This window comes from Haemaphysalis longicornis, unplaced genomic scaffold (assembly GCF_048455015.1).
Source record: "Haemaphysalis longicornis isolate Haplotype H1 unplaced genomic scaffold, Haemaphysalis longicornis Haplotype H1 scaffold_227, whole genome shotgun sequence".
In the NCBI taxonomy this organism is placed as follows: Eukaryota; Metazoa; Arthropoda; class Arachnida; order Ixodida; family Ixodidae; genus Haemaphysalis; species Haemaphysalis longicornis.
The window spans coordinates 270,136-293,149 of record NW_027526304.1 but is presented as its reverse complement, the minus strand read 5'-3'; the positions used below and the strand labels follow the sequence as shown (position 1 = coordinate 293,149).

General features: G+C 49.6%; 1 protein-coding gene across 1 annotated transcript in view; it reads right to left on the bottom strand.

Moving 5' to 3' along the window:
- LOC144172484 (4-pyridoxate dehydrogenase-like) overlaps positions 1-23,014 on the bottom strand; it is a 201,435-nt gene that overhangs the window by 3,359 nt on the left and 175,062 nt on the right. Inside the window, exon 10 of the mRNA XM_077701179.1 lies at positions 22,112-22,328. Within this exon, the coding sequence (XP_077557305.1) occupies positions 22,112-22,328 (217 nt within the window). The remainder of the gene's footprint in view (positions 1-22,111; positions 22,329-23,014) is intronic.

Below are 23,014 nucleotides of genomic sequence, written 5' to 3'. Positions count from 1 at the left end.
TCCTGTGCACACTAACCCCCACCAATTCACCTCCCCTCACTGCCCCTTATGTGGCGCGCTGGACACCCTCTTCCACTCGCTCTGTGAGTGTCCGCGCGACCCCTTCCCCCCTTTCCCCTCCCCCTCTCACTGGGAGCAGGCCCTGGGGAGCTCTGACTTCGCAACGCAAGAAACCGTCACGGACAGAGCCCTAGACCTCCGCCACCCCCTACCATGAACACAATGTAAAATAAAGTGGCACTACTACTACTCACAGGCGCCTCATGAACACAATCTTTGTATTTTTAAGTAGATATTTTCTTCCAAATTTTCGGCAAATTCAAGGCGACTGATTACAGTTAAGTCATCTACGTTACTCGGTGTCACTGCAGTAGCCGCCCTGTATATAAGTTAAACTTCCCTGCATTGGCAGGCTGGTTGAACAAGTGCGTTTAAGGCTGTTGCGAGTACACCATCTGTTGATATATGTATAGGGCAGCGGTGTGACATGTTGTTGTATGGGTATGCAGGTACGGCATGTCCAACGAGCCCATGGCTGCTAAACGCTACGAGGAGGTGCTCCGTACCATGGGGCATGATGCGACAGTCCTCCCCTGAGGCTTGCTTGTGAACCCCTCCTTCCCTTGGCTCGGTGTATCGCCTTTCAGGCTTGTCTTCGACCCAGCTCGGGGTCAAGTGCCCGTACACCCTTCGGGACAAAAAAAAAAGAGCTGGAAGAACGACCACGGGCGGCGCTGAGAAGCGCGCCTCCATGATGTCGGCTTAGGGATTCTGGCATTTGTCGTCTGCTTCACTCGGGCTCGCTCTCCCCGCTATTTCTTTGCGCTCGATTGACGTCTGATGCTATTCCGCACCAGATATTGCGAGGCGTAACTTTTTATCATAATAGACTTAAAATCGCATAAACTAGCTCAGGGCGTTAGTTTAAGTATACTTTTGTATACCGCTATGGAAGAAACATTGCCGGCGTCGCCCCCTGCCCTGCGAAGCCGGTCCTGTGCGGAGCACGAAGAGTTGGAGCTAGGCGTCAGTTTCTGTATTTAGGAATCTTTCGAACAAAGGGAATAGCCTGGTGCTACTAACCGAAAACAGCGAAAATACAAGACCAAACCAAATTCCAGGCCATCGGCAGAATTCCAGGCTTTGGCAGAACCGCAGAAGGCATTGCGATTTCCGGTAATCATATGTAAGGTAGAACAGTTTTTGCAACCTTGCCGAACGCTCGAAAGTGTTGCATCACTTCGCTTCACGTTGTCATGGCATGAAAATATGCCGAAATGCGCTATGGCGCGCAAAAAATGTAAATTGAGTTCCAAATAACCTATTGTAAGTACAGGCGCGTGCTTCTTTTATACCAGGCTTCCAACCAGTGTAGAGGTTTATTGAGCAAAACGAGTCACGTCTACTGTTAAGATACAGTGACACTATGCTTGTTCAGACCTGGGGGGCTATTTTGGTACTTTTCCCGCAGCCATATCCTCCTAATATTCGGATATGCGGAAAACTCTACTCAAGAGGAGGTGGAGAAGGAGGAGGGGGAAACTATAAAAATCGAGCTGATTAGTGCGCTGGGTTCATCAGTCCAGCACAAGAGAGTAAGAGTAATTCTCTTCAATTCATCGGACGCCACCCCGAGTAGACCAAGATTTCTTTTTTACGCCTGGAAGGGTTGGAAAACGATAAAGAGCTGCTGGAAATATTCATACGTTTCGATTCTTGTAATATATGCACGTATGCTATTTATTGTGTTTGTTAGCGGGTATACCAAGCTTTCAACACCGTAATCATGTCATAATTGGTCGAGTTGAGAGTAAATTTGTTATGATAACGATGGTTGCGACAGAAATTCGGAGCATAAAAGCCGCCTTTGAGTACTCTGGACAACGTTGTCTGGGTTGCGGTAGCGGTGGCGTAGCACAAACCTCATTGTATTTGCATGTGAATAAGCAACGCACGCTGGTGATATGCACCTTCTTGCGCGCATTCATAATGAAGGCCAATTTGTGAAAAAGGGAATGTATGCCATACAGCACTGTGAAAATATACACGAAATCTTCGTGAGCCTACCAAACATTCCCAAACCTACTAATATCAAATTTGTAACGTTCTCCCTCTCCTAATGTGTTGCAAACTTGTGGGGGATACAGATTGAAGTTATTCAGATGCGGCAGAAGCTTGCAAAAAATAACTGTATTACTAGAAACACGCGTTTTTATGCCCTTAAACATCAAAGCGGGCGATTTCTAGCACAGGCACTGCTGCCCCTCACAAGCGGAGTGTAGCAGACGACAGCGGCGCGAGTCCCTAAGCCGACGTCCGAGCCATGGGGCGCCACTAAAACATCTCCTCGCCAATAATGAGCAAATATTGGAAGTGTCCGAACTTGCGGGGGCGACTTCGTTGTGTACGGGAAGGATTTCATTCCGATTTAACGAATTCGGCTGAACCGCGCCAAATAGCAGACAATGAAGAACCAGCTCTACTACTTTTATATTAATACCCTTTTGCCATTCCTGGAGAGTGGCAGTCCCGAGGCTGCCGTTTAGTTGTCTAGCGTCCAAGGATTCATATTGACATGTGACACTTTTGCTTTTGTTTTAGAGTGCAGCTTAAGCGCCTGGTACTGGGGTTTGTGTCGGCCCTCGTTGTCGGCCTCGTAACCGAGCGAAGGAACACCAAAGCTAGATTAGCTAGAGCAAGCAGGAAAGCGAAGGAAGAGAGGCAAAAGTGTGAGGGGGAGGGCGTTATGTCAAAGGTGCCTTGTAAGTCGCGCTCTGTTGAGACGATGGGCTATGAGATAACGCCAGAGTATTGCGCGCCGTTGTGCGTTCGCTCATGACGCGATTCCTTCCTGAGATGAAGGAGGGGCTGCCCGGGCAGAGGCTCAGCGCTGCTGCTGCCAGAATCCAGAGGTGCCGCTGCTAAAGCAGTAGTTGTGCTTCGTCGTCGAGTTTTGCACTGTTCTCAAGTTTCGCTTCAGGGATGCCATAATTGTCAGCTAATTTTTGGGGGGCATTGGTGGGATTCTTGTGTATTTATAATACCGCAAGCGGAAAACCGGGTTTTTCACTGAGCATTGGGGCAAACATCTGGGTTTTCCCCTCGCCTCCCGGCCCCCGCGGGGGTCGAGCCGACGGCGACGGCGCGGGCGATCCGAGTAACCCGCGCGGCCGGCCGGGCACGACGCCTCGGGCTCCGCCCGCTACCTAGCGCAGGTAGTTAGACGAGGTGCGGCGAAGCCCTGCGTGGCCTGACCCGCACCTTTCTCGCAGGACGAATCAATACAGGTCATTTCTCTCTCTCTCTCTTCCAGACAGACTAAGGTGTGGCTGGGGATCAGCTGCGAAGACGGAGGTGTTCTGGGTGGCGGAATAGGTAATTTCCTGCTTGCTGCATGCGGATTTTGCCCGTGGGCACTTGTGCAACGCCCTCTTGATTAATCACGGAGTCGGCCAGGGTACTTTGTGTTACAGGATTGCGCTCCAGTTTATCACGAATGTAAGGAGGAGATGGAGGAGCAAAGCTTTATTGAACAGTGAAGTCGAGCTGGTTAGTGGGCGGGATCCCCACTCCAGGAATCCGCTGGTGTGGCCCGCCATGTCATGGTTTTGATGTCGGTTATCTACAACGGAAGGGAAGGTGGTTGCCGTTGCCAGGGGCGAAGACCTTCGTTCATATATGCATAGAGGTGGCATCTGCGGCTCGTGTCTTGCTGTGCGGGGTGCCAGATGGGATATGTAGTGCGGTTTGTCGCTGCAGAATGTAGCTTATCTGGGTTCTTCCTGTTCATAGGAAGAGATGTCTTCTCAGAACAAGACTGACTCTATTGCAGTAATATCCTGTGCGACGGGCCACAATTGGCACAGCCGCGTGCAGTCTTACCTCCGCCGACAAAAGCCGGCGTGCTAAACCCAAGTAGTCTTACCAAAGTGAGTGGCGGGGCAAAACGTTCAATGGGTTGTAATTGACCTTTCGGTGCACCAAAACCTACAAAGGTGGTACCTATGGGTTTCTTGGAACCTGGGGATTGTGTGGTGCTTGTCTGTAAGCGGCAGGTGACCCGATGTGAGAGGCGTGTGAGTTGCTTGGTCCCCTAAAGTCCTTCCCAGCAGCCAGCAGGGGCAGGACACAACGCGAGCCCGTGACGGCTCGACGTTAGGCCTATTGTTACGCTATGAGGCAAACGTCGTCAAGCGGCACCCGAACCTGGATGTGCAGTGAGCACGATGTTGCTTGGCACGTATTGCGGCTCAGCTTGATGTTTACATTGTGTTAAGCCTAAACGTGGGACGTTAGACCAACGTCACGCACTTCACGCTTGCGGTCTAACGTAATGAACCGGTGCACATGGCAAAAAATACTCCCTGCACTCGCTCTACCTAAAGCTCAAGCTAACAGTTTACGTTGTAAGCCTCGACACCCAACGTTAAACCCAGGTCACCACATACCCAGAAGTTGCTTCTGTTATTCTATGACTTCTATACAGTGTCAAATACCCGCAGTAGGGGATAAACTAACGCTTCACAAGCTTGTTGCATGTTGAGAGATGTCCCAAGTAATCCAATAATCAATAAATCCTTAACGTAGAAGACAAGTACCAAACCATTTGCCCACAGAAAATCTGTGCCCGTACTCTCAATCCTGTATGCGTGCTCTGAACCTTACCAGTGTGTTTCATACATGCACAAACTACCACACCCGCAGTGTGGTACCGATCAATGCCTTATGAGGCAGGGTATTAGCTGATTGCGCACGAGGCTGTGTGATTGGTGCAGCCAATCCAAGGTAAATATAAATGGTAGCGAAGCTTCGGGCGAAAAGCGGTTCAGAACCTATTGCCATTGACATCAGCATGGGGGTTTATGGGAGTGGCGATTGAAGCGCGACTAGGTGAGGAGGGAACAAACACTAGTAACAAAAAAAAACAAGTTTGGTTCAACAATAAAACAACATTTATATTTTACGAACGATATTTATTTCTGAATCACATTTATTTAGGCACATTGTGTAAATAATTTATGAAAATGCTGTTCATTCTCAAAAACCTTTTTTGTAGCGCCCTCTGAAGAATGGCACATGTCATTGCTCTGTGATACAGTCCTTGTAGTGTTCGGAAAGGCGCTCCTAAAGTTCGTCTGCTAGGAAACGCCCCTCGCGTGTTCTGGTGGTGCGCATTTGCATTCGTTTTTCCTTGTTAATTTGGTGTGCACTTAATTTTTGCTGTGCGTGGAGTTGCGAGGTGCGTTGTATCGTCGGTGAACACGTTTAGTACCGTGCCCGGCGGGCACGGTGAACTACGGGACGATGCTGCCAACGGTTGGAGCGGAGCGCTTTCCTCTGTACCTACGGAAACGATGTGCTGAACAAGGTTGCAACAGCAACTCCCGTACTCCTGGCGTTTTACTACACCATTTTCCTCTCATTTCCACAGGTAACGCGAAACTATAGTACTGTTAATACGTGCACGGGGGTTGTGTAAGAGGACGTGGTGGTGCTTCGAAAAAAAAATGGGTCTAAACCTTTGTTATGTCACAGTTATCTCTTGATTTCACCTCAGGCTGGCTCGGAGCAAGTGGTGTCAATTACTCTAGGACTTCTCAGCGTAGTACCACTCGAATTTAAACGAGTTTCTTTATTTGTCTATCTCAGTGTCTTCTCTATTGCATTACAACGCTTGTAGTGCTCGTTGCTTCCCGCACTTGTATGCGCAAGCATTATTTCCATCGCAGTACTGTGTTGTGCTGCTCCGTGCTGCGCTGCTGCCAGATCTTTCCAGCTGTGTGCTTTTACATCCTCCCGTCACTTTCGTTTGCATTGATCCATTTTTCCTCGTTTTACTTATCTGTTGCGACACTTGCCTAATAATGCAACCAGAAAATTGCAGGCGTGAATGCCGAGTGAACTTCTGTAGAAACCCATGTCTACTTGATAAGACGCCGGGACAGCTGCGGTGTGCTCGCTGCACTTTCGTGAATCGGCATTCCTGCGGCCCGGTTTTCTGCGTCAAGATGCAGCTGTTGCCTAGTTCTTTTCTCTTGTTTCGAAGTAGTCCTGCTGCTGACGCTTTCATTGCTCATAATGGTATCTGTTACGGGTAAAGTCAATTTTTCGCCGCGTAAGGAAAATCATAATGCATGTAGTGCCGACAAACATTTTGTACTTATTGTATACGTGCTGATCTTGTGCAGTGTGGTAAATTTGTTTTATGTTTATCCTGGAATAAAATTCAAATGTCTTGATTATAGCATGACTATGCGTTATTTCTTCTCTTAGAACAGAAGTACACAAACTGAGCAAGCATTATATAACCTTGGTCAATACTTAAGGCACGCACGCAACCTGCGTATGTGCGACGCAATTAAACCCAGCAGTGGCGTTGGTAGAAATTGGTATCGGGGTAAGGAGTGGGCACGTTTTTTTTATATGAAAGGGGGACCGGGGAGAGTCGTCAAGTGTCATTTTGTGCTCTGTATCCCAAGGCAGAAAAAAAATTCCGGTCGGTGGGAAGGGGGGGGGGTATGTTTGCCACCCACTGCAATCAAAATAAACAATTGATTGCTTTTATACAGCAGTGCAAGGCATGAATACAGAATAAAGGTTCAGAGAAGATGCAAGATGTTTTTATAAACACCGAGGCGAATCATGCGACAGTATGCTACAGTACGTTTCTCTAGTCAGGAGTATAAGCTGGCGTTTACTTGAAGCACACACGCCAAGGGCTCGCCAACTTGCGTCAGATGGCAATGACATGAGCCCCCAGCGATCGGAGGCCTGCTAAGGCTAAATTGAAGTCAAATTTTCCCGCTAATTCCACCAAAATGACGTCACTTTCTGACCGGATCTTGCGTCACATCCTGTTTATTTTTTGTTCCGCCGGAAGTGTTTCCTCCTCACACAGATGGCGCTAAGCCCCATGAGCAGCTTAACAGCCGCCATTTTCTGAACGTATGGGCTTCTGTGGAAGCTTCGCTACCAGTTATATTTACCTTGGCCAATCCACCTGGCATTTAATTTGTTCACAACTATGCCTGAAATATTCAGAAGGCAAATTACTTTAGATTGTAGCAGCATTGATGAAGACGAAGACAACGAAGCACCACTCTGAGGCCCACTGCGCGAGCCTCGTGGCGCGAGCGGTCAGTGCTCCTAAGATGAGGAACAACTTTAATTGCACAGCATGTCAGCGCAAAACGCGCTGGATGAGAGTGGATCCCTCTTCACAGGATTCCATATGCTGTCTTCGCCACCTGGCCCCTGGTAACCAGCCGTAGCTGATCCTCCAAGGCGGGGCTGGACAGCAAGATCTCCCATCGCTCGCTAGGGGTAAGGGTGGGGTTCTTAGTGGAGGAGTTGCTGATGAGGGGTGGGTGTTTTGGGCTGACGTCGCACTCTCCTATCATGTGGCGAAGAGTACCGAGCTGCTTGCATAACGGGCAAGTCTTGTCGTACTGATTTTGGAACATGCTGTTCAGTAAGCGAGGGTGAGGGAAAGATCCTGACTGAATCTGTCGATACAGTACTTGCTGCTCCCGCGTGAGTTCTGGGTGCGGGGCAGGAAGTTTCTGCCTATCCTCTCGATAGTGCCGCACTATCTCTCTGTAGGTCACCATAGGTTCACCTCTGGCCTCCTCCTCAGCCGTTGCCCGGTACGTTAACGCGCGGGCCTGTCGGTGGGCAAACTCATTGCCCTCCACCAAGGAGTGGGCTGGAACCCATACTAATTGAACATGGCTCTCTGGAGGTGTTTTGTCCCTCAGGATGCGAAGTACCCGCCGGGACACCCAGCCTGACTGGAAGTTCCTGTACGCCTGCTGTGAGTCGGTGACAACCTTGGAAATTCCCGGAAGGGTCAGGGCTAGGGCAATTGCCAACTCTTCCGTTTCTTCCACATCTCTGACTTGAAACGATGCGCTTGTAAGCAGCTCGCCCCTAGTTGTCACCACCGCCACTGCTCTAGTCGTCCCCTTGTTTTTCGAGGCGTCCGTGAAGACGACACCGTCTTCGCTCTCCAGTAGCCTGTTGAGGGCACGAGGCCTAGCCTCACGCCTGCCGCCATGGTGAGCCGGATTCATGTTGTTTGGCAGAGGCTTGGTCTTGATTGCGTCTAGCCATTTGTCCGCAAGCTGTTCTCGATCGGTCAGCTCTGCCACGCTCCAGCCGATTCTACCCAGGATACGGCGGCCCGCCTTAGTGTGACTCAGCCTCTGTTTTTGGCTGGATAGGTGGCCCTCAACCAGCTCGTCCACTGTATTGTGTAGAGCCATCTGGAGGAGCTTGTCCGTCGACGCACTTATGGGAACTCCGATGGCTTGTTTCACCGCCTTGCGTATTACTGTGTCCACCTGGCTCTTTTCTCCTTTGTTCATCAGGAGGTAAGGTGTGGCGTACGTTATTCTTGACACCACAAAGGCTTGTACCAGCCTCAGGGTGTCGTTCTCGTTCAGTCCTCTCCACCTTGTTGCCACCCGCCGAAGCATGTGCAGGATCTGTCCTGAGGAGTGCATAAGCTTGCGCACAGACGTAGTGGCCTTGTTGTCTGCCTGGATGGTGAGCCCCAGAATCTTAACACTGGGCCCTGGAACGATGTCTTCTCCCTCTATGACCACCTTCACGTCTTCCTTCTGTGTCTTGGGCGCCCGAGGGCGGACAACCACCAGTTCAGATTTTTGAGGCGAACATCGCAGTCCACACTCCTTCGCGTATTTACTAACCACATCTGGGCCTGCTTGCAGCGTATCTTGAATCCACCCTGAGGAACCCGCCTTCGTCGTCCAGAGCGAAATGTCGTCGGCGTAGAGCGCGTGCCCCAAACCATCGACTACCCCCAGCGCCTTGGGCAGGCCTAATAGTGCCATATTAAAGAGAAGAGGCGACAGGACGGATCCCTGTGGGGTCCCCTTACTTCCCAACACTATGGGTGCAGATACCTCTCCCCCCACCTTGATTCGAGCGCTGCGGCCTGTCAGGAAATCCCGCACATAGTTGTATGCCCGCTCTCCGCATCCTGTGTCCTGAAGGTTGGCTAGGATGCTAGCGTGGGAGACGTTGTCAAACGCTCCTTTGAGGTCCAACGCCAAGATTGCTCTAGGCGATTGCTTGGTGGCTTGTTTCATGACCTCTTCCTTCAGTTGCAGCAGTACGTCCTGCGTGCTTAGGTGCCTCCGAAATCCGAACATAGAGTCCGGCATCTGATCAGTGCTGTCCAGATGTTTTTGCAGCCTATTCAACACCATTCTTTCCATAACCTTGCCCACGCAGGACGTAAGGGAGATCGGCCGTAAGTTATCTATGTGTGGTGACTTCCCAGCCTTGGGGATGAACTGGACTTCCGCCTCCTTCCAGCTGCCTGGCAAAACGCCGCTTTCCCAGGCACTGTTCATGTGTCCAAGGAGCTCTTGTCTGGATTTGTCGCTCAGGTTGTTGAGTAGTCTGTAAGTAATAGTGTCCGGCCCTGGGGAACTGCGTCTATTACTTTCAGAAATGGCCGTTCGTAATTCTGAGTCGATGAAAGGCCTGTCCAAGACTTCATTAGAGGTGCCTCTGTACGGCCCAGGTTGCTCCACACTCTTCTCCGTATTCAGGTACCTGTCTTTGAGGTCTTCCATTAGTTTCTTCGCACCTCCTGCGTAGTTGCTTAATGTGCGCGCCAGGCTTCGGTTGGTAGCGCTTTTGCTGGCCAGTGGGTCTATGAGATGGCGGAGCAATTGCCAAGTCTTACGGGTAGAGAGTGTCCCGCGCAGATCGTCACAGAGGCTGAGCCAACTCTCTTTACACAGCTCGGCGGCATACTCAGCTGTTTTCCTGCTAATTTTATTAATCTTCTTCCGCAATTTCCTATTATGTCGCTGCCGCTTCCAACGCTTCGTGAGGCTGCGTCTGGCTTCCCACAGGTGCGCCAGTCGTGCGTCGATGCATGGATTCTGGTGCGTCGTGGCTATCTTCTGCGTGTGCTTGTCCACCAGCGCCAGCTGCTCTTTTTCCCAGTTCTCGTACGGCCGGTCCTCCACCTCCTCCTCTGAACGGTCTTCCTGCTCTTTTCTTAGCTTGTCCCAGTTCGTGATCCGTGCTGTCCCCATCCTCGCCTTAAACGCCGGTCCTTTGATAGTGATACATAGTACGTCGTGGTCCGAGCCCAGGTTCACTCCCGAATTGTGCCATGTAGCATCGAGGGTCCCAGCTAGGAATGATAAATCTGGTGTGGTGTCCCTTGAGGTGCTTGTGCCTGTATGGGTAGGAGTGAATGGTTCGTTGAGGAGGACGAGGTCGAAGTGTTCAATCAGGTTCGCCAATGTTCTTCCCCTCTTAGAACAAAATTTGTATCCCCACATCGTGTGAGGAGCGTTAAAGTCCCCCAGGATAAGCAATGGTCGAGAGCCTGCCTTCGTCGCGGCGTCTTGAATTGTACCGGCGATATCTAGACCTTTCTTGGTTGGTCGGCAATACGCATTGAGCACAAACACATTGTCTGCGCTTCCGATACTTGTGCTATTTAGCTCAATCAGGGTGTGCTCACAGCCCTTCTGGTCAGTGAAGTGTTGGGTAGCTGCGATGGTGTTACGCACTAGGACGGCCGTGCTTCCCTCCGTAGGATCCGTATGCGTTACAAATCCGGGGAGTCTGGGTCTTTTATTTTTCTCTTGCAGAGCTATTAAATCTGGCTTGTACTCGAGAGATTCTACGTACTGCTGCAACTCCCCCAACTTTTCTCTGATGCCACGGCAGTTCCACTGAAGAACTACCGTGACGTCCTCTTTTTTCTTAGTTCGGCGCTCCATCTTGGCTCAGGCTGTGATTCATCGCGGTGAGGTTCCCTTCCGCACTTGTCTTCACATAAGGCACCCCTTTCCTAGTTTTGTGAGCAAGTAAAAGTTGATTCACGTTCGCCTCCAAGGTGTCCATCTTGGCTACCCTCGAGCTCAATTGCGTCATTTGCGCCATCAGCTGCGACACCTGGCTTGTGAGCTGCGATACTATATCTTTGATTTCCTGCATAGGCCTCGCCGACGTGAGTTCCTCCTCGGTAGGCGTAATTGTAGTCTCATCGTCTTGCTTTGGCGATTCGGGCAAGATGTCCCTTTTGGCCACCTTGCGCCTCATGTCGTTTTCATCTTGGCGTCTATGCTCTACAGCCTCCACCCTGGCTAACAGAGAACTGATCAACTGGTTTTGTTTCTCTATTTGCTCCGTCTGTTTCGCTATCAGGGACTTAAGTTGCACGCATTCTTGACAGCGTTGTTTACTTTCCTGCCCTAGCGGAGGAAACTCGCTCTGGTATGCGATGGGAGATCGATCTGCCCAGCCCACCTGTTTGGGGTTGCTCCTCGCTGGCGTGGGGTTCCGGGACTTGGATGTCGACCTCGACACCCGCCGGGTGCTGCTGCTGCTGCTGCCCGAAGCTGTGGAATCCGTGCCCGCCGGTGACCGGTCCCGAGACGGCCTTCGCTGCGGAGTTGTAGACCTGTTGCGGCCCCGTGCATGTTGGAAGGCCTGCCTATCGCACGTGCCTGGCGTGGATCTCCTGTTCCTGGAAGTAGACCTGGAACCCGACCGGCTTTCCCTTCTCTGGAAGTGGGTACTGAAGCGGTCTCGACTTCTGTGCTGTGGATCCAGGTCGGCCCTCGTGGTCCGCTCTTCCAAACGGCGCTTCGCAGACTCTCGTTGCTTCAGCACAAACGGTACCCTGAAGCGTTTCGGGCAGCCCTTGGAAGCTGTCAGGTGGGAGCCTCCACAGAGGATGCAGTGGGGTAGACAGGCATGGCCAGCCTGGGGATCCCGTAAGCCGCACTGGTGGCACGCTTTCACATTTGGCTGGGGACATGCGGTCGCCCTATGTCCGACTTCATGGCAGACGTCGCAGACCGGAACCGTCTTTTTGTACAGTGAGCACGGGTATTCTGCTCCGAAAAGGGTTATGTAATAAGGGACTTTGCCGCCAGCGAATGTGATGACGACCAGGTTAGATTGACCCAATCGTCTGCATGCGTAGATTTCATGCTTGGATTGATCTATATTTTGCAAGAGTTCCGCCTCCGAGAAACGTAGCGGCACTCCTCGGATGAGCCCTTTGACCGAGTCATCAGGAGCGAGGCCATAGACGTGTACGGGGTGGCTTACGTTGCCCAACTTAATTTGCTTCACTTGGTTCAAAGCCTTCGCTGCTTTCTCGAACGGAGTGCTAATTGTTGCAGTGTTCTGTTTGGCGTCAAAACGAACTTTTAGGTTGGCCTGCCGCCAAGTGAAATTGACGGAGTTGAGCAAGGCGAGAGAAATTTCAGCCCAGTCTACATTGGCAATTTTCAGGCCACCCTGGGGACGTAAAACTAGCTTATAGTCGTCCCTGGGAAACGGACTTGGCTTGGGTGCGGATCTGCGTAGAGGCTGGTGCGATGGCGCTGCAGTGGATGTCGTTACGGCTACCTCGTGGGCTGCTTTCCGCTGGCATCGTCGCTGGGCCCTCTTGACGACGTCGATCCACGTTGAATCCGTGATGGAGTCTGATGTGAGCTCCTCATGATCTCCCTGATTTGATTCTTCGGCCATCATATCTTCAGGTTCACTTGCGTTCAGGCTCGCTGAGTCCGCAGAGCGGTCCCCAGCGGCGACGGTCGAGTCCGACATTGGGCGCGCTCGAGTTGCTTATACAGCGCTCGAAGTAGGCTTAGCACACCTAGTAGCGGAAAGAGTCCGACATTCGGCGAAAAAAGCGCTCACAGAAGCAAAAATGCTGTCCTCCGGTGCACTATGACAAGTTGCAACAGGTCCTGGTGTTGAAATCAGTCCCAGAGTTGAATTTCAGCAGAAAAAGGTGAAAATCTGCAGAACCCATGCAAAGGGTGTTCGCTCTCTGCGTCTTCTTCTTCTTTCCCCTGCTCCTAAGAACTAGAGCGTTCGGCCAGGCATAGCTGCCGCTGGCCCGTAAGCTGCTGAGCTGTTGTAAATAATTGACTAGGGACCACCACCAGTGGGCCAAAGAGGGCGAAAGCGCTCCCCGTCGGCTCTCCTCCAGGCCATCACAGCAACAAATTTCGGTCCAAAGCCGCGAAGAAACCACGCCAACGGAGAGAAGAGAACTCTACCTACGAAACCTGGTGAGACCACATTCACCTCGGTGAGCCACTTTTTTCGGAATTCCGCGAGCACCGAAAACTCACAACGGTGGCGGCCCTGCTAGCCTAGCCACAACCAAAGGCCTAGCCACAAAAGGGGGCCCAAGCGAGGATGTTCCAACCACCATATCCCGGGGACGGGGAAATGGACCAAAGCAAACTTCCCGACGAAGCCGCAATGCTTCCTGAAACCACTAAGAACCCTTTATACGAATGGCACACCGTCATGAATGGGAAATACATCTCGGTCAGCAAGCTCTTAACATCCAACGCGGTAGCCGTTATGAGGTCTAGCCGGCAGCCACTGCTACCGCGAGACCAACACAAAGTCATCATACGACCTCGAAACGGCCTGCAATTAAATTCCATCGGATCGGTACCACTATCGAGAGCGCTGAGCAAAACGGTGGAAGCGTCGAAAGGAATTTCAAGTGCCTGGACACTCATCATCAAGCCAAACCAGAACATCGGCATTGTAAACACACCACACGCTCAAGCGGCCTTATACCTGAAAAACCTCCGAGCTGTCGACATCAATGGGCAAATGTGTGAAGTAACCGCCTATTTGGCGGCTCCAGACAACTCAATTAAGAGAGTTATTCACCAGATTCCACAAGGGACCACAGAGGAAGAGCTCCAAGACCAGATACGGGCGGACGGATATAACGTCATCAAGCGAGAATGCTCGGGCACTCCACTTCAGCAGCGATCGCATTCGAGGGAAAAACTCTGCCCCACCACATCTGCTACTAGGGTGAATACGTCTGATGCTACCCCTACAGAAGGTCCACTCTTGTATGCCGCGTGTGCAGGAAGATGGGACACCGGGAAGATATCTGCCCGAACTCCCCAGAGGGGGCATGCGGTGACTGCAAAGAAAAACACAACCCACAACAGCTCTGCACTCCTAAATGCGCCATCTGTCAAGGAGAACACTCAACGGGGTCCAAGGCTTGCAACCAGCGATACAGACCGCCTCTAAAACCGAAACAAACCACTGATGTCAAGACTTCAACCAGCGGCACCCGGAAAATAGGACTGGAAACAGAAACCGGACAACGACACCGGTCCAAGTCTAAAACAAGAAAACCAGCCAACACATCAACCACTACAGGACCACCAGGGATAGACCAGGATGTTGACAATGGACGGCGCGCGGGATCCATACCAAGATCCCCGTCAGGAACCAGGCATGGCCCGAAGGCGGACCAAGGGCAGGAATCATCATCGGTAATGTGGGCAGACCGCCTTATCTCCACTGCTCCCGAAAATGATTCCAACAAAAACTACCCAACTTTAAGTCATATTCTAGCATAAATCAAACTCAAAAGCAAACTGCAGCAAACCAAAGATTTTAACTCTTTCGCTACCGCCAGAAAATTCACCAAATTTTAGGGGTTCAAGAAAACATTTTTTTTTCTGCTAAAATTGGTTAGGCACTAATTACAGGAACACAAAATGCAGATTATTTAACGGCCTTTCCAATAACACCAGTTTTTAAATGTTTTTATATATCATAGTGAAAAAAATATCAAAATCAAAATTTTTGTCAAGTTGTCGAAAAAAATGATAAAACAGGAGTTGTGTATATCAAACCACTGGTAGTAGAAAAAAAATAGAACATAAATTCTGTAGGGAAACATTACAAAAACACGCCCCAGAAAAAAATGTGGACTTGCGCGGAACAGTTTGTCCGATATAAAAAAGAAGTGTTAGCACACACGGTGCTCGTGTCATGCGGTGAAGCCCAAATTCCAATTCAAAATGTGCAATTTCGGGTGGTTCCCTGAAATAAATCTGGCGGTTTGACATTATCAGAGGCACCAATTTGGCCCCACATAACGTGAAAACATCTTGTCAATGACTGACTTTGCATTTACAGCGAGCACAATATTTGGGACAAGCACGCGATGCGGAAAAAAACATGCACGAAGTTGAAAACGGAATGCCGTGGTTGATGCTTGCTGACGTTCACGGTCAGTTATCTCTCAAAACATAAAGCTGAGCTTTATTATCATCTTCTTACTTGCAATTGTAGCCTTTCTCGCAAAAATGAGGTACGATGCGCTAGAATCGTGCCCTGCGATCTTTGGCCGAGTAGCAGTTGCGCGATGAAAAAGATCAGCACAACGAGCCTCCTCTATTGCAGCGCCACCTAACAGTTCTCAAATGAAACAGTACAAACACTTATCAGAGACTCCGTCCGAATAGACAGTTCAACTAAGTAGCAACATTAGACACCCAGATATACCCTCACATGGATGATGGAAATGAAACTGGAAGACGAACAGCTGGCAGTGTGAGGCCGATTTGAAGCGCTGTCCTCGGCGGAACAGATATCTGGCGACTGGGTATGATCTTTTGATTTGCATCTGAAGTTCTTATCGCACAAATCGGGTTAGGGTGGGGGGAAATCAGGAGCGGCATGCTTTGTTCGAGGATCAGTCGCGGACGCTCCAGACGCCATGGCAGGTAGCCTTGAAGTTGGTATAACTGCGTAGTAGCGCTAAATATAAATTTCGCTATGCAGAAACGAAACCGAAACTGTTGTAAACTGTTCGCGAATGGTCTTGGGGTAAGTAGAACTACCAGAGAACTTAGAACAACGTGCGCAAAGGCAATAAAACAGCCTAAATTCATAAAGTAGCTTTGCAACCAGGCACTGCTTGACATTTTCAGCCGATTTCTGGGATTATTACTGTCAGACTGCGAACCTCACGATTGAAAATCGTTTGCTGGTTCACTATTCACGCCCTGAGAGCAAAAAACAAACGCTGGTGCAGAGTAATTACGAGTGGCACGCATTCTTCGTTGGTAGCAGTGACGCGCGAAGACCACGCCCCTTTTCCACACCCAGGTGATTCAAAAGCGTGTCAAAAATCACGTTTTCGCTGCAAAAATGAAACCAAAACTGATTTTGAAAGGCCATTTTCTGATCTCACTCCGAACAGCTTTAATTGTTCAAGCAACGCCTGGAACGCTATTAAAAGGCGCGCCCAAAGTATCGATAAAATTGATCGATTTTGAATAGGCCCGGTAGCGAAAGAGTTAACAAGGAACTACTAACCGAACCATTACCAACCCCAACCCATCACACCAACCTTGCCCCCTTCATCCCAACAAACTCAACCCATGGAAATCCCACTTGTTGCCCAACCTCACACACCAGCCGTGCCAACCTCATCCACACAAACACAACACGTGAAAATCCCGCTAAATCCCCAAACTCAAACCCCAGCTGTTCTTGACCTTCTCTTTGTGGCACAAAGTTTCCACGAGTTCAGAGAGCAAATCTAACAGTTGTTCGTCCTGTATAAATGCATCATGGACAAACTGAATGAGAGCGATGACCAAAAAAGAACGAAAACACCATGGAAACCGACGGAAATTAACATGATAGGTAAGCGTCAAAAAAGAAAGGAAATAAACATGTTCCACATATGGCAGTGGAATTGCAGGGGCATCAGGCAAAAACGAAGCACCCTTTCGCTTTATGCCCAAATGCAAAACCCCAAGAGGTTATCTCCTTACAGGAAAACAATGCCGAAGTGACCATAACTGGATTCGAGTCTTTTCCAGGGACTGATCCCACCTAAGTCATTACTCTTGTACAAAAAAAGCACACAGCAAATGAGCACAATATCGGCTCAGCGGATATCGCCCACTCACTAATCGAAATACTTCCCGGAAGCAAAGGTGAACCCAGGACGTCGATACTTAATCTTTATAGCCCCCTCAAGGATATACAACTACAAAATACACCAATTAATGACAGCCACAGCCACAATAGCAAATAAAGACCCCCTAATTGTATTAGGGGACTTCAATGCCGCACACCCCCACTGGGGATACACCAAACAATGCAGTAAGGGAAGGAAGACATATGAAGCATCCAGTTTACTCAATCTGACACTGCATACCGATGCCAAATACCCAACCAGAATGGGAACGAGTATAACCAGGGACACGTGTACGGATCTTACCTTCACTAAAAACGTAACTCAGGTCAGCTGGGAAAACACGGAGGAAAACCTAGGTAGCAACCATCACATACTAATCACTAGCATAAAGAAAACAGCACCTAAACGGAAGAGCATAACTGACAATATCACAGACTGGGACGCTGTCCGTAAGGATAGATCCACCGAAAGTGAAACCATACGGGACATACAGGAGTGGACAATGCAACTAATCTCGCATGTAAACTAGCACACGAGAGAGACCGTGGGCACGGAAGACATCCCAGCAGTGGGCAAACGACAACTCCATCTGTGGAGGAGCCTAAAGAAAAGATGGAAAAGGCAAAGACAGACCAGGAAGCTCAAAATTAAAATAGCGAAGATAACAGCGGAAGCAAATTAATACGCGAGAGAACTAAACAACCAAAACGGGGCAAATATGTGTAAAAACCTACAACGTACACTGCGCTTCTATCGACCCTGGGCACTACTTAAAGGAGTACTGACACCAAATTTTGACGCCTAAAAATGATATAATTGGCTTCATTAGTTTGTACAGATGCCTCACAGAAATGTTTGCAGCGATCGGAGGCCGGAATCACATCTAAAATCAATTTTGATTGCCCCGGCCGCGAGCTTCTACAAATCGGCAGCACTAGCGAAATCGCTTTAGGCGTGACGAAAGATCGGCCGGCGTGTCTGGCCGGTTCAGGGTGACGTCATATAGTCGTTTTCAGAACCGGAAACGATATCCTGCGCTGCTGTTGTCGGTGGTAATCGTTTGGGAAGGAGACATACGGGTGTAGCTGTGTGAGCAATGCTTGTAAACTTTGCGCACTTTGCGTGTTCGACGTCTTTGCTTTTCAGTTCGTGGCCGGCGCATGGTGTTCCCTTGCACTGGTGCCAAAAACTGCGTGGTGCCGGCCCCGTGCGGTGCGCGATGTCGACGCGCACCGCGGCGACACGCCGGTGCGCGTCGCCGAGCTCGCCCAAGCTGTGCTATGGCAAGCTCGCGGAATGCGAAGTACTGCTCGTGGAAGCCTGTTCGAGCAAATCGACGACGACGCCAAGATGCATCATTTTCCACGCGACGACATGCAGCGCTAAACGTGGACTGAGTTTGTGCGCGGCGGCAGCCGCAAGAACTGTCGCCCAAGCCAGCGGGCTCGGCTTTGCTCGGGTCAGCTTGGGTGTTGGGAACTTCAGGCTTAGTATCGTGGCGAATATTTGATCGTCGGTATCTACAACTGCGAATGACCATCCCTTACACAACTTTTCACCACACTATCATCCCCTTTTTCGCATACTGAGCTTTATTTTGGCGATAATTGCCGTTTCAGCGATCGGTGACCAAGACATCTGCCGTGGCCTGTTTTGATTCTAGGACGCAGGTGGCGCCATCTTTCGGCCGCTCGCCGCACCGCGGTGCCGGCAGTGCTGGGTGGGAGCGCCGAACCTCGCTGCCGGTCACCGTAGGCTTACCATCGCGGCAAATATCTGAACGCCGCTTTTAAATTCAGTGCTGATAACAACCCTTAGCACAATTTTTCACCATACTAACATCTACTTTCTCGCATGTGGAGCTTCTTTTTGGCGATCAGATTGATTATAAGGGTGGCGACAAGCTGTTGCTATCATGGTCTGCGCTGGTTCGCGCCGCAGTGATATTAAAAAACGGACGACGGTGAAAACATCGCCGGCCTAATCGCCTGGCAAAATAAAGTTGCTCTGTCTGTCGGGTGGCAGCGACTCATCCGAGTCTGACGATTCAGACGACATGTCGACTGCTCGGGCGAGTGCGGACCATGTGCAAGCGTAGCAGACGATGCGGCGAACGTCCCTGACGTCACGGGTGAGACCGCGACGTCAGACTGGCCCGCTTGCAGGCTGGCCTTCGAACGGCCATTTTCCCGCGCGGCGAACGAATTTGAAACTGGTTCCAATAAACGTGCTGTAATTAATTCTGTGTTGGCGGCTGACGGCTTTCGGCTCAATTTGCGTAATTACTGGGCCAATAGGTATTCTTTACAGCATAAAAAACTGAAACCGATAATTTTAGTGTCAGTACTCCTTTACACAACTAGCAGACCCAGTACAGAGCAGCCAGCAACAGAAACACAATGTAAACAGGATTATACACAATTTCCCGGGAACAGGAGAACAACTAAAAACAGCACTCGTGGACAAATATCTCCGAAACCTCCCACAGACTGGGCCACAAGCCTGCACGTACAGCGGCGACGCCAACGCACCCCTAGACAGGCCAATTGCAGACAAGCATATCAGAAGGGCCCTTACTAAGATAACAAAGCGCACCAAACCCGGCAAAAACGGAATAACTTTGAGCACAGATCTATAGGAGCTCTCGGAGACTACTACAATAGCCACTGGGAGGAAGGCACCCTGCCACCGGAATGGAAGCACGCAGAAATGATAATTCTCCCCAATCCGGGCACAACAGTGTTAATAGGCAACATGAGGCCAATATCGTTAATGTCCTGTATAGATAAAACAATTGAAAATGTAGTCGTGGATAGACGGCAGAACTCCTTCGAGACTAACTATCTCTTCCCTACCACACCATACGGTTTTCGGCCAAAGTTGTCAACACAGGACATTTTACTACAAATAATTGAACAAGTTTTAGATGCAGCTTCTTGTGTAAACAAACAGTCATCATGGCCCTTGATTTAAAAGGCGCGTTCGACAATATCGCCCACCAAACAGTTTTATCCAACCTTAACGACCTAAACTGCGGAGTTAAAATATTTAACTATCTCGTTCTTTCTTAGAGAACCGGAAGGCCACAATAGGAATTGGGGATATACGCACATACACGCACAAAGCAACGAATAAAGGCACACCACAGGGCTCGGTGATATCTCCAATGCTCTTCAACGTAGCAATGCACAAGCTTTCAGAAACCCTAAACAGAATCCCCCATATCCGACACGCAATATACGCCCATTATATAACCATATGGACAACCACGGAGTTCGACGGAGGAAAGGAAGAAGCCCTACAAACAGCAGCAACGGCCGTGCAAAAGCATGCCTCCCAGGATGGACTACAATGCTCGATGGAGAAATCAGTTACTCCAAATCCTATAAGGAACACCGGGAAAAACATACGTACCACCCACTCCGATGACAATCAACCTATACGGGAAACCTATCCCAACAGTAACGACACTAAAAGTGCTGGGGCTGAGACTACACCAGGAGAATGGCTGCGGAACAGCAGCAAATCATTTAACGAGACAAATAGAACAAACACTGCGAATGATTAACCGAGTAACTAACAGAAGGAACGAGATGAAAGAGGGGGACATTTATAAACTGTCAACGCTCTCATGATTTCACGAGTAGCATACTGAGCTCCATTCTTATGTTTAATAGCCAGTAACATCAAAACACTCAATGCCGCGCTTATAAAGACAGTCAAAACTGCGCTAGGATTACCCCAATGGACGTCGACACAGAAATTAAATTAACTCGGTATCAGCAGTACAGTTGAAAAAATACTCGAGGCACATAGAATAGGCCAGTTTGAGAGGATAAAAACCAGTCAAAATTGCAGGGAAACCCTTAAGCGACTGGGCTACGCAATACATGACACCATGCACGCAACCACCCACGAGATTCCTGATTGCATATCCAGGGCCCTGAAAGTAGCCTCCATACCTAAAAACGTGAACCTTACACTACACCACGGCAGAATGTTGGAAAGGCCGTAATATCGAAAGAATATACGGGAATTCATCGTACACGTGGTACACAGATGCTGCCATTACGAGTGCCGGTGGCATAGCCGCCATCTGTGCGCCCAACCCAATACAGCGACGTACCAAAACTGCTAGCGTGCGGACATCATCATCTCTTGAAGCAGAAGAAGCGGATATCGCTCTAGCTATCATTTCAGGTCAACAAGATGCACGAATGAACATTTTTTTGACTCCCAAAACGCCTGCAGGCAATGGGCGAGAAAGCGAATCCGCAAAACAGCCCACAGATTTGCAATCGGCTACAAATCAAACAATCCTATTAAAATCATATGGGCCCCTGGCGATGAAACTCTAGAGGGCAATCAACAGGCTCACGCTGGGGCTCGCGCCTCCCTTCCCCGACCTGACAGCTCCAAAGCAGAGTTTCCTGTTCCTAATATGCCCATATATTCCAAAAATCTAAGCTACTACAAAGCAACCCGAATTTATTTCATGGTGGTCAGCGCGAACGGAAACAACACACAAAGAAGAGAATAGACGACACAGGCGCTGTGTGTCTTTGTGTGTTGTTTCCGTTCGCGCTGACCACCATGAATGCTATCCAACTCGCCCAATTTGCTACCTTGTTACCGAATTCAATTCCCGCATACTGATCCCATGTTGCAAAGACAGGATAAAACAGCACTCCGCTCAATCCAAACGAACACCTTCCTTCACCTCTCCCGTCTACACAACCGGTATCCAACCCAATACCCGAAGCTGTGCCCCAAGTGCAACCAAGTAGCCCCTCTAGCATACGGAAGCAGGGTGCCAAAAAAATTCACAAACACCCGCTGACAGAGGATCAGTGGAGTGAGGCATTGTCTAGCTCCGACTACGACGAGCAGCGCCGAACGATCGCCAGAGCAGCCACCGGTGTCCTGGAGTCTGGAGCCCTGAACTAGGGGCACCCGCCACGTCCAACTACCCAACAAACATAATAAAGTTATTTCTCTCTCTCTCTCTCTCTCTCTCTCTCTCTCTCTCTCTCTCTCTCTCTCTCTCTCTCTCTCTCTCTCTCTCGCTCTCTCTAAATATATGTGCTCTGTGGCTCAGCGTTTTCATTGCCTCGTGTTGCCACATGGTTTAAGAGAAAGTTGTCGAATCGGTCACATCGCTGCCTCCGAGAGCGTTATAGGGCAGTGAGTTAAAGTGGCCGGAGCCGCGCGCAAATAGCCATACTCGGAGAAGGGTTATCCAAAAGTAGCCAACACCACTGGTTTTCATTTTTAGATTTGAAACGCAAGTATGCATTGTTAAAAATTATGTGTATGTTGACTTACCTTAGTCTTTCATCTACTACTGACTTGCTATGGTTGCCCATAGCACAGGTGCAGCAAACATGCATACCGGGAAATCCCGCATATTTAAGGAAACACCTTAAATAGTCTTCACTCCATACGTCATAACGTTCACAGTAAGGTAGCTTAGTATCATATACTTCCGCGCCGATATCCGTCATTGCCGTTGTCTCGAATAGCTTCTTCACTTTAAGAATCCCTGTTGAGGAAACAATCGGAGATAAATGTGTTTGTGTAATATGTCAAGCGAGGTTATCAAATATATTACAACTAATTTCTTTTAAAAACAAGACATTATTCTGTCACTTGCTGTAAATTCAGGCGACTTCCTAAGTTCCCAATGTTTTATTACTAGTTGTCAGCTTTCCTTTTGGCGCTTTATGAACTTCTTATTTATGGGACCTCATCAGAATGCTGTAAGTAGCTCTTCCTTATATATTAAAGGGACCCTGCAACACTTGCCATCGACTACTAGTACTGTATTTTGGGATAAAGTCTATTGTCCCAGAAATCTCCTCCCGCAAGAATTATGAAAATCCGTTCACAATTAACGAAACTACGCGCAATGAGAAATCGCGCATAATCGTTCCCTCTCAACTCGAGCGCGGACAAGGCGACGAAAGCTGCGCGCTCTCTCCCGGAGAGGGGGGCGGCTCGCGGCGTTCTCTTCGGCGGCCTTCGATATATCACATGCCGGGTAGTTTTCTCCTTTTCTCCGCAACGCGGAGGGGCCTATTTCCGGTCTGGTGCCACAAAAAAGCAGGCATGGGTGCCTGCTCGCAAGTGCGCGCTCGGGTTGGTAGGGCGTTTTTGAAGCAATAAACGTTTGTAGTCGAGTGGTCCCGTTGAAAGGGAAGTATTGAGCTCATCACTCAAACTCCGCGC